Raw genomic sequence first — 17,897 nt, 5'->3', positions numbered from 1 at the left:
CCAACCGAGGATGAAATAAAAACTCGAAAACAAAACCCCAAAAAAGCAACAAAATATGGAATGAAAGTATTTCATGGTAAGAATGCATCTTTTTTTTAATTTTCAAGAATTATTATTATAGCATTTTTGACAAATTCCTACTGTAATTTCGCCGGTTTGTTTACATTCTCAGCGGAAATGGTTTGGTTGGACGTTCTGTATAAAGTTTTTATTTCTCGAATTTGCAAAAAATAAAAATGTTCCGTTTCTCAAAATCCAGTGAATGTGGAGAGAATGAAAGAGTTATTCCACTCAATCTTGTCATACGTGGCTTATAGCCGACTTGGTGCTACGCGCCTCATCGGCTATCAACTCATGTACGACTCGATTTCATAGAATAACTGTTAAATATATTCAATAACAAGATGATGATCAATACCACACAGCTGATGATTTTCCTAGAATCGTACACCCTCGCATCCTGAAGTGATTTTATTTGTCTTGTACTACAATGTAGAAAACAGTCAAAATATAGCAAAACCTATGGACGAGGCTGTAACTTTTGACTGGTACTGTAGGTTTCAGAATCTTACCGTTATATTTTTATAGAATTAATAAAGAGTGTGTTATTAGTTGCCTATTTTCATGACGTTTTAACTTGCTAACGGTATTTATTTATTTAGCTAGCTGAAGGGTATTAAATGTTTCTTTAAATCGTGTCATGTGTCCGCCGTACTTCTGCTCCTCAGCTTTACTGGGCTTTAAAATGTGTATTAGGGTGCATCAGTTGCCCTCACTTTCATATAATCTGATGCGTTTGGGTGTTCCTTTTCACCAATAAAGACATCCTGTAAAATTTTTTGGCCATATTCAAAAGTCTAATGGTGGCACCATGAGGTTCATTTTTTGCCAAAAACCGCTTATTTTATGTTTTCGCGCAAGGTTTGAATCACAATGTTGGACTCCATTTATTGATTTCTTGTGACCCGGAGATCATGTTAAGAACCTTTGCAAGGGATTGAGAAGCATTAATGTGATTCATAATACATTTGTATTGTTCAAAAGTAGTTGAACAATGATTCAATGAACAGCTAAAACTCAAATTGTGCTTGATAATATATTTAGAATATGTACTAAAAATGTGTATCTAAGATATTTGGTATACTCTATAAGGTGCCATAATGTTTCATGAAAAGTGATCGAAATGTTGTCATCAAAGTCATAAAATAGCAGCTTTTTCCATAACTTTGAGCTCCTGGTGCCACCATTAAACTTTTGAATTTTGTCAAAATATTTCACCCAGTGTGCTTTCTTACCAAAAGGAACATAAAAACAAAAATGCATCATGATCGGAGGAACTTTTCATTTTTAGAGGGCAACTGATGCACCCTAATGTGTAATAACCCCAAAGTCTGAATCAGGATTCAGATACGTCTCGTCTTGTCTTCTTCCGCTTTATCCGGGACCGGGTCGCGGAGGCAGCAGTCTAAGCATGGAAGCCCAAACTTCCCTTTCCCCAGACACCTTGGCCAGCTCTTTGGGAAGAACACCGAGGCATTCCCAGGCCAGCCGAGAGACATAGTCCCTCCAGCGTGTCCTGGGTCTTCCCGGGGCCTCCTCCCGGGGGGACATGCCTGGAACACCTCCCCAGGGAGGCGTCCAGGAGTCATCCGAAAGAGATGCCCGAGCCACCTCAGCTGATTCCTCTCGATGTGGAGGAGCAGCGGCTCTACTCCGAGCTCCTCCCGAGTGACTGTGCTTCTCACCCTATCTCTAAGGGAGCGCCCAGCCACCCTGCGAAGGAAACTCATTTCGGCCGCTTGTATCCGTGACAGGCCAGACCAAGAGCAGTTCACCAAAACCCTTATGGAGAAACAATCGAGGACCGTGACGTCGCCCGGTATGGCGCAGCCGGGGCCCCACCCTGGAGCCAGGCCCGGGGTTGGGGCTCGTATGCGTGCGCTTGCCCATGGGGCCCGGCCGGGCTCAGCCCGAAGAGGTGACGTGGGCCCGACCTCCTGTGGGTTCACCACCCACAGAGGTAGCAGTAGGGGACTGGTGCAGTGTGGATTGGGCGGCAGTCGAAGGCAGGGGCCTCGACGACCTGATCCCCGGACACAGCGGCTAGCTGTTGGGACATGGATTCAGATACGCTGGATGAAAATCCAGATTCAGACTCATAAAAGAGAAACAATGAATTAAAAAGTGCAGTTAAGTTTAAAACTGTTACAGAACTAACGTACATGATGAGTTGCTAAAATATTTTTATTCAATACAATCGGCAATTTTAGAACATGCGTTACTTTGATGATTATGCTTAAAAATCTCATCCAGGAGCTGAAACGTCACACTTTATCTGTGCTGAAGCGTTTTTCGGTACCTGTCAGTGACCATGGATTTTGTAGCAACAGGATTTTTTTCCCGTGTGTAGAGATGATCAGACCCTGGCAGTAATGGCCTGCAGGCTGTTGGTCCTCTTTAGGATGTTGGGGATGAACAGCAGACCCGATGCTTTCTCGATGCTCTCGATGGGCACCAGGAAGCGCTCGAGTGGGATCTTCTCATCGACGGGTGTGTTGGGCATCACGTAGGGTCGTAGCTCCACCTCGCCACGCTGCTTCTCCAGAATCACTACCTTAAAGAAGTGTGTGGGAACTGCCACGTGGTTCTTCCCGATCACCTGATACCTCACGTACATCTTCCCATCAGGCTCCTGCCTGAGAAAAGCACAGAGGCTGGATTAATGCCACAACGCTACCTTCAGCTTCTGACATTTATTGATAAAAGTATAAACACGTAAGGAAGAAGTATTCATTTAAAGTAGCAGTTTATTTTTAAAGCCCTCTACTGCCTGAGAAGTAACTTAATCCTGTTTTGTTTGTTTGTTTTTTAAATCCTGTCACTATTTTTTGTTCTCAGTGTTCAAAACAAATGGATAGAAGTTTGCAAAGTGTGAATATTTTTTTTTAAATCACATCCAAGTGCACAAGTATATCTATGCTTGTGAAGCATCTTAAATATGACATGTTCCTTGATGTTGACCAGTAGCCGTGATTGACAGGTTCTTGACCCTCCTCCCCGACCACACACAAGGACATGAACGATGATTAGTCAGGGTCAAACTTGTCGTGTTTCCAGTCTCCTGACCAAAACATGACAAGGATTCTTTGCACTATGATTGCCTAATCTGACATGGTGGCCACTGGGAAAGATAAAAATATTGTGTAGTCTGATCCCGGTACAAAATATGCGCACACCTACAAAATACAAGTCTACAAAATGAGTATGGATACTAAAAACAATAGTTAAACAAGATCAACTGTGAGCTACTGCTCACTTACGTATCCCCCCGCTCTCGCTTATATCAGAATGCAAGCGATCGAAGGAACAGGAGACTTATTATGAATGTTGACTTCAACAAATAATGAACCCTGAAACAAGTAAGTAAAGAGCAGTGTCTCTCCCCAGGGATTTCAAATAGCATCCTGGTAAACTGTCATTTTGAAATGGCGTCAAAATCCACCCTATAGGTTTCATAAATACATTCAGTCGGTACACAGGAAGTTGATAAGCGACAGACCTGAAAACGGTACACACGGTATAGAACCCCAAGCTGAAGCTTTGTACCAAATATCAAGCAGTTGTGATTTCTAGTTGCTGAGAAAGGTGTTACGAAAATGTTGTAAATCCACGCTATATGTTTCGCAAATACATTGTCGGTAAACAGGAAGTCGATGTGCGACAGACCTGAAAACGGTATACACGGTATAGAACCCCAAGCTGAAGCTCGGGACCCAATATTAAGCAGTTGTGATTTGTAGTTGCTGAGAAAAAAAAAAGTGTTATAGCGTGGATTTACAAAATTTTCCTAACACTTTTCTCAGCAACTACAAATCACAACTGCTTGATATTTGGTCCCGAGCTTCAGCTTGGGGTTCTATGCCGTTTATACCGTTTTCAGGTCTGTCGCACATCGACTTCCTGTTTACCGACAATGTATTTACGAAACATATAGCGTGGATTTACAAAATTTTCATATGTTTCGTAAATACATTCAGTCAGTAAACAGGAAGTTGATGTGGGACAGACCTGAAAACAGTATACACGGCACAGAACCCCAAGCTGAAGCTCAGGACCAAATATCAAGCAGTTGTGATTTGTAGTTGCTGAGAAAAGTGTTAGGGAAATTTTGTAAATCCACACTATATGTTTCGTAAATACATTGTCGGTAAACAGGAAGTCGATGTGCAACAGACCTGAAAACGGTATACACGGTATAGAACCCCAAGCTGAAGCTCGGGACCAAATATCAAGCAGTTGTGATTTGTAGTTGCTGAGAAAAAAAAAAAGTGTTATAGCGTGGATTTACAAAATTTTCCCAACACTTTTCTCAGCAACTACAACTCACAACTGCTTGATATTTGGCACTGAGCTTCAGCTTGGGGTTCTATACCGTGTATACCGTTTTCAGGTCTGTCGCACATCGACTTCCTGTTTACTGACAATGTATTTACGAAACATATAGCGTGGATTTACAAAATTTTCATATGTTTCGTAAATACATTCAGTCGGTAAACAGGAAGTCGATGTGCGACAGACCTGAAAACGGTATACACGGTATAGAACCCCAAGCTGAAGCTCGGGACCAAATATCAAGCACTTGTGAGTTGTAGTTGCTGAAAAAAAAAAAAAGTGTTATAGCGTGGATTTACAAAATTTTCATAACACTTCTCTCAGCAACTACAAATCACAACTGCTTGATATTTGGCACTGAGCTTCAGCTTGGGGTTCTATACTGTGTATACCATTTTCAGGTCTGTTGCACATCGACTACCTGTTTACTGACAATGTATTTACGAAACGTATACCGTGGATTTACAAAATTTTCATATGTTTCGTAAATTCATTCAGTCGGTAAACAGGAAGTTGATGTGGGACAGACCTGAAAACAGTATACACGGCACAGAACCCCAAGCTGAAGCTCGGGACCAAATATCAAGCAGTTGTAATTTGTAGTTGCTGAGAAAAGTGTTAGGGAAATTTTGTAAATCCACACTATATATTTCGTAAATACATTGTCGGTAAACAGGAAGTCGATGTGCAACAGACCTGAAAACGGTATACATGGCATAGAACCCCAAGCTGAAGCTCGTGACCAAATATCAAGCAGTTTTGATTTGTAGTTGCTGAGAAAAAAAAAAGTGTTATAGCGTGGATTTACAAAATTTTCCCAACACTTTTCTCAGCAACTACAACTCACAACTGCTTGATATTTGGCACTGAGCTTCAGCTTGGGGTTCTATACCGTGTATACCGTTTTCAGGTCTGTCGCACATCGACTTCCTGTTTACTGACAATGTATTTACGAAACATATAGCGTGGATTTACAAAATTTTCATATGTTTCGTAAATACATTCAGTCGGTAAACAGGAAGTCGATGTGCGACAGACCTGAAAATGGTATACACGGTATAGAACCCCAAGCTGAAGCTCGGGACCAAATATCAAGCAGTTGTGAGTTGTAGTTGCTGAGAAAAAAAAAAAAAGTGTTATAGCGTGGATTTACAAAATTTTCATAACACTTTTCTCAGCAACTACAAATCACAACTGCTTGATATTTGGCACTGGGCTTCAGCTTGGGGTTCTATACCGTGTATACCGTTTTCAGGTCTGTTGCACATCGACTTCCTGTTTACTGACAATGTATTTATGAAACGTATAGCGTGGATTTACAAAATTTTCATATGTTTCGTAAATTCATTCAGTCGGTAAACAGGAAGTCGATGTGCGACAGACCTGAAAACGGTATACACGGTATAGAACCCCAAGCTGAAGTTTGGTACCAAGTGACTATGATTTGTGGTTGCTGAGAAAAAGGGTGTTTCGGACAAACAGAGGTAAACCAGTATATCCCCCCCCCCCCCTTGGAGTGGCGGTATAAATAATAATTACATATACTCAAAATGCATATAATTCCATGCATGTCCATACATACAACCCCCAATGAGAAAAAGTTGGGACAGTATGTTGAAATTGAAATTAAAACTGAAAATTATTGTATTGTAAATAATCTTTAACCTGTATTACACTCAAAACAATACAGCAGCACATTATTTGATATTTTACTTCATGAACGTTAGTTTTTTCCCCCAAAAGACACCAAGTGATGAAGCGTTTCAGGTGTTATTTTGTCCCAGTCTTCCTTTAAACAGGTCTTAAGGTGTGCAGAGTCGTCGTTGTCATATTTTTCATATTTCAAAATTCGCCACACATTCTCTATTGGGGACAGAAAGGACAGGCACCCTCTTCTTCCACAGCCATGCCTTTGTAATGTGTGCAGAATGTGGTCTTGCTGAAATCTCCCTGGTAAAGATGTCATCTTGAAGGCAGCATATGTTGCTCCAAAATCTCAGTGTACTTTTCTGCATTAATGCTCCATCACAGAAGTGTAAGTTACCTTTGCCAAGGGCACTGACACAACCCCATGCCATGACACACCCTGGGTTTTGGACGGTCCTTTTCGTCTTTGGTCTGGAGTACATGGTGTCCATTTCTTACAAAAAAAAAAAAAAGACCTGGAATATTGATTTGTCTGACCACAATAGAAGTTTCCACTGTGTGATGGTCCATCCCAGATGCCTCCGAGCCCAGAGAAGTCGACAGAGCTTCTGGACACAGTTAATACAAGGTTTCCTTTTTGCACAGTAAAGTTTTAACTGGCATTTGTGGATGTAACTCTGTATTGTGGTGTTTGCCAAAGTAATCCCGAGCCCAGGTGGTTCTATCAGCTATAGATGAATGACGGTTCTTGATGCAGTGCCGTCTGAGGGATCGGAGATCACGGGTGTTCAGCTTAGGCTTGAGCCCTTGCCCTTTACACACGGAAATTCCTTCAGATTCCTTGAATCGTTTCAAGGTTTTATGCACCATAGAGGGTGAAATATCCAAATCCCTTCATATTTTTCTTTGACGAACATTTTTTTTTTAACATTTCAATATCTTTCTTCGTATTTGTTGACAAACTAAAGATCCTCAACCATCTTTGCTCCCTAAAGACTAGCCCTTTCCTAGATACGGATTTTGTACTAAATCATGTTTGCAATCAGCTGCTGACATCACATCATTATTTAATTGTTTTTCCTCATGACTAGACCCAAATTGTCCCAGGCATAAAACTTTTTTTGGAATGTGTCGCAGGCCTGAAACACAGGAACGGATGTATATTAACAAGTGAAATGAAGTTGACCAGACAGAACATGAAATATCTTGGGTTCATTCTGTCTACAATGAAATACAAGTCAAAGTAAATTTAGAAAACCACTGCTCATGTTTTTCAATAGTTTTTTTTTTTTCCTGAGGAAGCTCCAATTCTTTTATGGGCGCGTCTCTATCAGTTCAGTTTAAACCAGTCAATTTGATCAACTTTCTTGACATGAATTTTGAATCATTTTAGTCGTCACTCACATCAGAACATGAGTCAGTTATCCACAGCGTGAAGCATAGTCAACGTGACTACACCTCCGTTCTATCATCTTTTCAAGCATTGAGTGTGAATCCATGTCCTAGTGTTGACACATCTGCATTTTCAAGTCATTAATCAGAAAGCAGTGATGACGGGTTGAGGGAAGAGAAGAAACTGGTGCGTACCTGGGCAGATAAAGCGGCCCCGAGCACACGTACACGTTCTTGTAGTGTTTAGTAAGAGAGCGGCAGTACTTCTCCAAATTGTTCCACGCGTTCTGGTTTAGGTGAGGATTCTGTGATCAGACAAATATCAAAATTAGTAATACATACCAACACATCTAGGCCTTTAGCTTCTAGTTTTACTTCTAAAGCAAATTACTCTTCCCAATAAATCACAATACAAGTGCATAAATAACGACTGAACATGGACAAAGTATTTCACAAAGCGATGATGCTTTTACATTTTGCGCTGGTTTGAAAATATTAAATTGGAACACTGATGCAGTCTGGTGATCAACAGTCCAGTCGATTAAACACATCAGGAATTAAAATAAAATCAACCATGAGCTACTGCTCACTTACGTATCCCCCCGCTCTCACTTATATCAGAACGCAAGCAATCGAAGGAATCTGACACTTATTATGAATGTTGACTTCAACAAATAATGAACCCTGAAACAAGTAAGTAAAGAGCAGCGTCTCTCCCCAGGGATTTCAAATAGCATCCTGGGAAACTGGCATTTTGAAATAGCATTTTGCTTCTTGAAATAGCGTCAAAATCCACCCTATATGTTCCGTAAATACATTCAGTTGGTAAACAGGAAGTCGATGTGCGACAGACCTGAAAACAGTATACACGGTATAGAACCCCAAGCTGAAGCTCAGTACCAAATATCAAGCAGTTGTGATTTGTAGTTGCTGAGAAAAGTGTTACGAAAATTTTGTAAATCCATGCTATATGTTTCATAAATACATTCAGTCGGTAAACAGGAAGTCGATGTATGACAGACCTGAAAACGGTATACACGGTATAGAACTCCAAGCTGAAGTTTGGTACCAAGTGGCTATGATTTGCGGTTGCTGAGAAAAAGGGTGTTTCAGATGGACAGAGATATGGATGGACAGAGGTAAACCAATCTCGTTTACGGCCATTGCTTTGACATATGGACCGATATATTACATAGCATATTTCAAACACTCATAACTTGCTATAGCAGTGACAAAATAGCGATCAAAAATGCATTCCGACATTTTATAAAATGAGATAAACAGAACTTTGATGATAAAAATTTTGCCTTCAGTTCCCCTTTAAGCCTAGGTCACAACCGGACGTACGATTTTTTGGCCGTGCGATTTTTGGCGTTTCCCCAAATCGCTGCGTTTTTTTTTTTTTTGTCCATGAAGAAAGACGCATGTTGGCCTTAAGTTTGTCTTGCAACCTGAAAAAAACGTAAGCGCCCGTAGAGTTTGTTTGACATGACAAAGAACCTCTGCGGCCGGTCTGCGGCCAGTCTACGGCTTGAAAATCAGCACGTCACACGCGCGCCCTCCGTGCATTTCTTGCGTTTTTTGCACGTAGGCCGGCCGTAAGAGCATGTACGGCCGGTTGTGACCTAGGCTTTAATGAGTTGAATATCAGGTGTGTTGAGAGTAGGGACAACACTAAAATCCTGTATGCAGATCATGGGGTAATCCAGGATCAGATCTGATCATCATCTTCCCATAGCCAACAAGGACCATAGGGGCACCACTAGGGTTGCAAAGGGGCAGAAAATTTCCGGTAAATTTCCAGAAACTTTCCATGGAAACTTTAGTTAGGGAATTTTGCTTCCATACACTGGATGGCGTATGTGGCATTTTTCTGTTAAATAAGATGACAAAAAAATGCAAATATGTAGATAGCAAGCTGAACTAATGGAAAGGTCTTCAAAACATTTAAAATTGATGAAATCTTGTGTCGTTACATAAAACCGTCTAGCAGGAGGCAGAAGAAACAGCATCACATTTTGCGGTAGCTAGCACCATGATAAGCTAACTTCTTTAATTAAATGGTGCTAGCTAGCTTACATTTAGCATATCTGGTTTACCAGTAAGCAATAGATTTTGATTTTGCTAGTTAAACTTTAACACCGTAGATCAAATATCATCTACCTCATATCATCATCATCATCATCATCAAAACGTACTTGACTGTATGTAGTCCTTTGGCTCAAATGCTTCAATAGTCTGTATCTGTGTTGTGGGCTCAAAAAAGTTGCTTTAGTACATAGGTGGCCCGCATGCGGCTCTTTGCCTGGTGTCATGCGGCTCTCACCTTCACGTCCAAGTTGGTGTTCGTTTGTGGTTTTATGTGCGTTTTCGCTTCACTGCAGTTAATTACGGTTATTTTATTAAAGGTGCTTCGCTTGGTTTCATTACGGTATTTTCACATCATGACAAATGCGCAGGTGCGTGAGATGATATGCTAAATTCCCCTACAAGTAGCAATTCTGCTGTGTGTGTGTGTGTGTACATTTGAGTATGTGAATGTGTGCTGATGTGAATTCAGATACACTACAGGCCAAAAGTTTGAACATACCTTCTCATTGAAGTAGCGGGTGACCGTTTGTGATGCTAACTGCGTGTGTGAGTATTGTACTATCCCTGCTGCTGAGGCTTGGGATACGCGCTGGGCGCGCAAGCCTGAGTAGTGGGTGAGTGCTCATTCAGTTTTGATGCCTTGAGTGAGAGTAGAGTATACTGTAAGTGTAAATAGTCATGAGAACACAGAACACATTGAATGAGAAGGTGTGTCCAAACTTTTGTCATGTAGTGTATATACATTATGTATTTGTTCATTTGTTTTCCAGTTATCAATTTGTGTGTGTGCGTGTGTTCTTCTTTCAAAAATTTGAGCATTGTATTATATTTTATCTATATTTGCACTTGCACTGATCACTGTTCCCAGTGCCTATGGAGCTTGTACTGTTTGAGGAAATTAAATTAGCACTTTAATTTCCATTTTCCGACTGACTGTATTTATTTGAATACTTATGCCGCTTTTCCACTACAAACGCGGCTGAGCCGTGCCGTGCTGAGTCGAGCTGAGCGGGGCTGTTGGAGTTGCATTTCGACTACAACCGCGCTGAACCGTGCTGGCTGGAAGTGGGTGGACACATTGGGTGGAGTTAGCGAAAGTGGGTGGACGTCACGTGATGTCGTTAAGCAGCGCAAACAGTGACATCAGTGACAGTGGCGGAACAAGTCAGAGCCGGGCCGGGGGCGGGGCAAATGACCGGGCATTTTATTAAAGCTTATCATAACATCATTTTAGGCTACAAAATGTCCGCAACTGCGGTGTTTACCAATTTCAACACTACCGGGTGCAACTATGTTATTTAGTACATCAAGTCCTTCAAACGAACATGTAACTCAGAAACAAAAAACATTAGGATACTGTACATGGCTCATAATAAAACATCAATAGCCTATACTGCGCACATTATTTGAAGGGCATACGAATGAGCGCTCAGAGGTTGCAACGGTGACAGGAAGAGTCAGAAATAAAAGGAGGGCGGTGCAAACCTCACTGAATGCACTGTGTTTACCAATTTCAACACTACGGGGTGCAACTATGTTATTTTGTACATTAAGTCCTTCAAACGAACATGTAACTCAGAAACAAAAAAACATTAGGCGACATACTGTACATGGCTCATAATAAAACATCAATAGCCTACTGCGCGCATTATTTGAAGGGCATACGACGAGCCTTGTGCTCCGCGAACTCGTCCACGATGCTCTGTAAGTCACTGATTCAGTGATCTTTTAAGCAGCAGTCTCACGACCCGGATAGTAAACAATAAACATGGAGGACATGGAGTCGTTAGTGTTGCTGGTCTTGGTGCTGTGGCTTGTTGTCACCGACAACGCGGACAGATACTGGCAAGAGCGTATAGATGAGGCGAGGCGCATAAGGCTTCAGAAATTCTCGTAATTCGTAATTATTCTTCTTCCGGGTTTGCGGTGTTTACAGATCCCAGCGCGCTCGCGGGGCGTGTGTGGGCATGTGAGGACACTCCTCCTCACCAATCAGTGCACAGGGGAGTGTCTGCTCACGCCCCCAGCCTCACTCGGCTCGGTTTGGCTCGCTTCAGCCCCACTCCAAAACGGTGCGAGTTTTAGGGGCTAAGCAGGGCTGAAACGAGCTGAGTCGTGCTGGTTTTTGGTAGTCGAAACGCGAGCCGTGTCGGGCTGAAGTGAGCTGAAGCGAGCTGAAGTGAGCTGAAAAAGGGTAGTGGAAAAGGGCCATTATTTATTTGAATGCAGGTCTTGTGCAGGTCATGCAATTGAGAATTCAAGCTGAATCAAAATGGCTTTTGCATTTTCGATGTTAAACAGGTAACTCCAAAATGCACTAGAATACAGGAAATTGCATCTAAGAAATCCAAAATTTTTCGGGGGAGGCCCCCCGGAACCCCCCCAATGGGGGGAATCCCCACATGTAAACAATGTCTGCCTTTGTGCCCCACCTACAATTTTCTTCACCAGTCGCCACTCTTGAAAATGACTGGCCTGTGGTCTTGGTACTGCAGTAAATGTATCATCATGTTGGTGTGGTGCATTGGTTAAGTTGGAGTGTGACATCAATGTGGCTGTGTGTGTGTCCGCGCGCGCAGAAGGAAGGTTAATTGTGTGCCCATGTGGCTCTTTGCCGTAACACAGTAAGAATTGTGGCTCTTGGGCTCCGACTGGTTGGCCACCCCTGCTTTAGTAGTTCAGAATTCTAGAAATCATTGTGCATATGATGGAGGAATGCACAATGCATGTAGGGGGTGTGGCCTCAATAGCTCTACAGGAAGTAGTGTGCTATGTCCCTGTGATTGAGGAATAGCAAATTATACTCAACTGTACTCACATCAAATCTGATAGTTTTAGCCAAGATTATGCTACAATATTTTTTCTACCAACTATATTTGTTCCCAACCTTCAACTTTTGATAATTCCCAGTTTATTCCCAATAATTCCTGTTAATTCCCATAAATTCCCGTTAATTCCCATGGAAAGTTTCCAACTTTGAAAATTCCCGGAATTTTGCAACCCTAGGCACCACCGATGACACGTTAGACAGTCCATCATTGGTGTGCCGAGGGCATTTAAACTTGGCAGAGCCCATCAGGGGCATAGCTTGTGGGGGAGGGGGGTCCTGGGGTGCCCGTGACACACACACCCCTTGTTGGACCATACATTTTTTCCAACAGCTGCATAAGAATATTAGAAAAATTACAGTGGGCGCTTTTCTAACATTTTTTTTAAACTAGATTGTCACCTCAGCCTCATTAGGGTTTCTATAACCTTGTATGGACTTCCTGTGGTTTGGGCGCGAAAACCCAGTTCTGCGCAAGCGCAACACGATCGCACTAGAAAGCATGGTCAAGCTGCCAGTGTAGCTGCAGTCTTTTTAGTTACGAATTACGAGTATTTCCTCTTGTGTTAATAATTCGCCATGTCAAAAACGAGCAAAACTTCCCTCCTTCTTTCGACGTGAAGAGAGGTAAGCAATTTATAATATATTTTTTCCATCAAAGTTGCATTTTGTGGCTTCGAAGCTAAGTTTTAGTGCCGTTTCTAGAACACATCATCAAGAAAACGTGGAAGAAACAGCGATAATGGAAGAGCCATTTTTTAAGCCACCTAAAGCTAGCAATGGTAATTTTTTGTTACATATTTTTCGTAGTTCTATTCTAGTACTAAGTCAATTTTTTTTTAATGATAAAACAGACTCAAAACAAGATACATCATCGCCTTCGGCAGACCAAGAAACACCGGCCCAAGTGGCAGTGAGCTTGGTTTGCTTATGCTATGGTCGCTGTTGTTTGGTTTGATAGAATTAGCCCAAAACATTAGTACGGTCAGTCAACTCAACCATTCTTTTTGGTCGATGTACGCTTTCTTGATTTGCCAGATGAAATAATCTTGAAGATTATGAAGCACCTACCGCTCTCGGCGGTGTTCCGTAGCTTGTCAAGTATCCGCAAAAGACCACTGCAGCTCTCTCATACGGCTGTGTTATGGAAACGTTTCATGTTAGAAGATACAGGACGTCCTCCTTTCGACAGTTTTAAGAGCGTTTTTGAGAGGCACTGTAGTCATTTTCACCATCTTTATTTTAACAGCAGTTTTGAACAACAAAATTGGATAGGCTGATTTGGCCTAATCGTTGTCTGACATGTATTTTTTCATTTACAAACCTGCAGGTATGTACTCAGGCTGCCAGTCAGTGTGTGACCCCACCTATGAAAAATCCAAGCTACGCCCCTGCCCATCCCTTTCCAAGCTTGATTAATGGACAATTTAGAGTAGGCAGTTCAGAGTAGTCTAACTGCGTGTCTTTGGATTGTGAGGGAAACTGAAGGAAACCCAGAGAGAACATGCAAACTCCATATGGAAAGACCCTTGTCGGCCACTGGATTCGAACCCAGAACCTCAGTAACTGCTTTATCCTGTCAGTGTTGCAGTGGAACTGGAGGCAATCCCAGGAACTCTGAGCCTGAGGGTGGGAATACACACAGGATGGAAACTAGTCAATTGCAGGACATGATGTATGATACACACCGAGAGGCAATTTCAAGCAGCTGGTCCACATTCTGGCTTTTTTTTTTTTTGAGACAGGAGTAAACTGGGGCGGCACGGTGGTGTAGTGGTTAGCGCTGTCGCCTCACAGCAAGAAGGTCCTGGGTTCGAGCCCCATGGCCAGCGAGGGCCTTTCTGTGTGGAGTTTGCATGTTCTCCCCGTGTCCGCATGTGTTTCCTCCGGGTGCTCCGGTTTCCCCCACAGTCCAAAGACATGCAGGTTAGGTTAACTGGTGACTCTAAATTGACCGTAGGTGTGAATGTGAGTGTGAATGGTTGTCTGTGTCTATGTGTCAGCCCTGTGATGACCTGGCAACTTGTCCAGGGTGTACCCCGCCTTTCGCCCGTAGTCAGCTGGGATAGGCTCCAGCTTGCCTGCGACCCTGTAGAAGGATAAAGCGGCTAGAGATAATGAGGAATGAGATAATGAGATGAGATGAGATGAGACAGGAGTAAACCCAAGACCCCAGAGGAAACCCATCTCCACTGATACCCCTTTTCCACCAAATCAGTTCCAGGGCTGGTTTGGGGCCGGTGCTGGTTCACAACTTGTTCAACTTGCAAACCAGCTGAGAACCAGTTTGCTTTTCCATAGCTCAGGGTGCTAAGGGGAGCCACGTCATTACGTCACTGTATACGTCAGTTACGTCACTGCATTTGCATAAACCTTGGCGCGAACATCGAAGCAACAATAACACGGAGAAGAAGAAGAAGCAGCAGCAACAACAACAGTGGATGACTGCTGCTTTACTGCATCCATGATATCTCGTCGCTTATTTAAAAATGGCACCCTCTCGCGATCTTGCTATTGTTGTTGGTCTTAACAACTCCGCCTCCCCCGCTGACGTAAGCAGTTCTTTCCTCTGGCCCAGCAAAGAGCTGGTGCTAGCCTGGAACCGGTTTTTCTGGCCCAGAGCCAGTTCTTTGTCAGTGGAAACAGAAAACCTGGTTCCAAACTAAGCACTGGCCCCGAACCAGCCCTGGAACTGATTTGGTGGAAAAGGGCTAACAGAGAGAAGAACATGGGAATCTCCGCACAAACCATAAACTAAGCTCAGGATCAAATCCGGCACCCTGGATGCAGCAATGCTACCTGTTAAACATTCAGAAAATACATCAACTCCAGTTTGATATGCAGAGGTTTCAGGACTGTGTCCAGCATGACACCTGCTCTTGGATCAGTTGGCCCATAACGCTAATTATAAAAATCAGTCTGTGTTATATACATTTTCACAGAAAATAAACAAAAAAAAACCAAAATAGTGAAGGTTTAAGATTCAATTTCAGTATATATATATATATATATATATATATATATATATATATATATATATATGTGTTATTTGCCAGCTGGGAGGTCCGTATGGTGAAATACCGTGACCGAGGTCTTGAAAGTACTGAGCGAGGCCCTCTGGGTCAAGGTCAGTATTCAAGGCCGAGGTCACGGTATTTCACCATACGGACCGACCTTAAGCTGGTAAATAATATATTTATTTTTTTCTTTACTAAATTCTAACAGAAAACGTGAGCGCCCGAAAGGGAAAACCAGGCTGAGCCGCCATTTTGAATCCTCATTCACAGCTGTAATGCAAATGGCTTCCTCCTCGGTATACAAGTGCACTTCCATGGCAGGAAATAAAACTACATTTTCTCCCCTATTTATATAAAATTGAGTCATTCAGGATTCAGCCATGTTTTTGCTCGGCGTTAGCAACAGTTAGAGTTTTTTTAGCTTTCTCCTGAAATGTTTTCTTTTATTTCTTCTTCCTCAGGGTAGTAAAACTCGCTTTCGCTGTGAAGACTCTCGTTATCGCTATCCATGCTGTAAAATTAATGCTATTCTCCTGAGAAATGCTGGCAAAAATTTATAAGATTTTTGATAATCTTATAAATAAATCTTATATAAAAAAAGATAAATGTTGACAAAAAAATGCTACTATGTTTGTTGTTGTTGTGAACGAGCGAGTCGCCAGAGGTCCGTAACCGGGTTCCGTACTGTAGTATACGGACCGGCTCGCCAGCCAATCAGAGCGCAGGATTTGGACAGTGAAAAAAAATAAATTCAAATATTACATTTCGTAAACTTTGTGGATTATTGTTGAACGTTACAGAAAAACCAATCATTTATATCACATCTGGTAAACTTGTATAATTGGAATTGCTGTACGCATGCTTGGCGGCACGATGGTGTAAGTGGTTAGCACGGTCGCCTCACAGCAAGAAGGTTCTGGGTTCGAGCCTAGCAGCCTTTCCTCAGTCCAAAGGCATGTGGTTAGGTTAGGTTAATACGGGATGGCTTTGGGCTGAGGTGCCCTTGAGCGAGGCACTGAACTCCCCGGGCGCTGTTAGCATGGCTGCCCACTGCTCTGGGTATGTGTGTGTGTTAACTGCTTCAGCTGGGTTAAATGCAGAGAGGAATTTCACAAGTGCTTTCTTTCTAACCACTACACCGCCCCAGAGCTGATCAGTATTGCCCTGAACAGTGAGTGGATCAGGCAGGACCTGTGGTGCCACGTTGCTGAGGTAGAAAGTGTCATCCATGGCCTTCTGGCTCCATTTATGATTGGCAGCAGCAGCCAGGTGTCCCCTGTCAAAGCCACTACCCTTGTAGTCGCTGTTCGCTGCTCGGTGGTACACATGCACCGAGTCATCCTCCTTAAAGTCGCACAGCTTCCGGTCGGATGTTCCGCACAGTGTGTCCGCACTGAGCTGCTCGATCACCCAGACTGGAGTTTTGTTCCGCGGGTCATAACAGCTCACGTAAGACTCCCGGGATCTGATCTGAGACAGAGACGGGAAGCCGTACTTCACCGCTGCTGTGGATTTGCTCGGGGTTAACTGGCCATACTGGTACGGGATGACTTCAGACTCTGCGCTGACGCTGGGCATCAGGATGACCGGGACTCTCCGGAGGAGCTCATCTTCAGGACCAAAGCGGTTCGAAGCGCTGCTCAGAGCGACACCGACTGCCAAGGACACACCGGAAATAACCCACCGGGAACAAAACACCCGCTGCATCCTTCACCTTTACAGCCTGCAGTCTGTTTACTCATGAAATAAAGTGTCTTAATAGCTGTTAAAATGAGTGTTATAATCTTATCTATCAACTCATTTGATCTCGACCTGAACACAACATTAAGCCGGTTAACCTCTCCGAGTGCTGTCGCAGGGTTATGACGTCACGTTGTCGTTTCTGAAAGTGCCATAACTACCTGGGAACAAAACACCTGCTGCATCTTTCACTTTTACAACCTGTTTACTCATGAAATAAAGTGTCTTAATAGCTGTTAAAATCAGTGTTATAATCTTATCTATCAGCTCATTTGATCTAGACCTGAACACAACAACATTAAGCCGGTTAACCTCTGCGAGTGCTGTCGCAGGATTATGGCGTCACGTTGTCGTTAATGAAAGTGCCATAACAACCTGGGAACAAAACACCTGCTGCATCTTTCACTTTTACAACCTGTTTACTCATGAAATAAAGCGTCTTAATAGCTGTTAAAATCAGTGTTATAATCTTATCTATCAGCTCATTTGATCTCGACCTGAACACAACATTAAGCCGGTTAACCTCTCCGAGGTTTTTTTTTTTATTATTATTAAATTCAAACATAAACGGAATTATTTTATATTACAACATAAAATCACACCTCCTCTGAAAATATAATCTGAAAAGAAAACTTATCAAATACATATGAGTGATTCCACGCTTATGGGTACTGAAATGGGGACATTAACTTATTTTTAAAAATTCACCTAAAACCATTTCTTTTTTTTTACCATCAGGTCACAAAACATGTAATCTTTAATGAATGATATGTTAAAAGATAACTTTAATT

The 17,897-nt window shown here is 42.5% G+C and overlaps 1 protein-coding gene across 3 annotated transcripts in view; it reads right to left on the bottom strand.

The window, feature by feature from the left end:
* endog (endonuclease G) overlaps positions 1–17,240 on the bottom strand; it is a 51,245-nt gene extending 34,005 nt beyond the window's left edge. Inside the window, exons 1-4 of one of the 3 annotated variants that reach the window (XR_009655542.1) lie at positions 16,558–17,240; positions 7,627–7,736; positions 2,360–2,696; positions 1,220–2,107 (exon numbers count right to left, since the gene is read on the bottom strand). Coding sequence is in view for 1 of the 3 variants with exons in the window: in XM_060932350.1 (XP_060788333.1) it covers positions 2,417–2,696; positions 7,627–7,736; positions 16,558–17,073 (906 nt within the window). In the remaining 2 variants the exon portion in view is untranslated. Of the gene's footprint in view, positions 1–1,219; positions 2,108–2,230; positions 2,697–7,626; positions 7,737–16,557 lie in introns of those variants that run through there. The other 2 variants (XR_009655543.1, XM_060932350.1) reach the window with 2 other exon arrangements.
* Positions 17,241–17,897: the final 657 nt, after the last annotated feature.

This window comes from Neoarius graeffei, chromosome 10 (genome assembly GCF_027579695.1).
Source record: "Neoarius graeffei isolate fNeoGra1 chromosome 10, fNeoGra1.pri, whole genome shotgun sequence".
In the NCBI taxonomy this organism is placed as follows: Eukaryota; Metazoa; Chordata; class Actinopteri; order Siluriformes; family Ariidae; genus Neoarius; species Neoarius graeffei.
The sequence above is the reverse complement of the archived record's forward strand: the minus strand, read 5'-3'. Positions and strand labels throughout refer to the sequence as shown.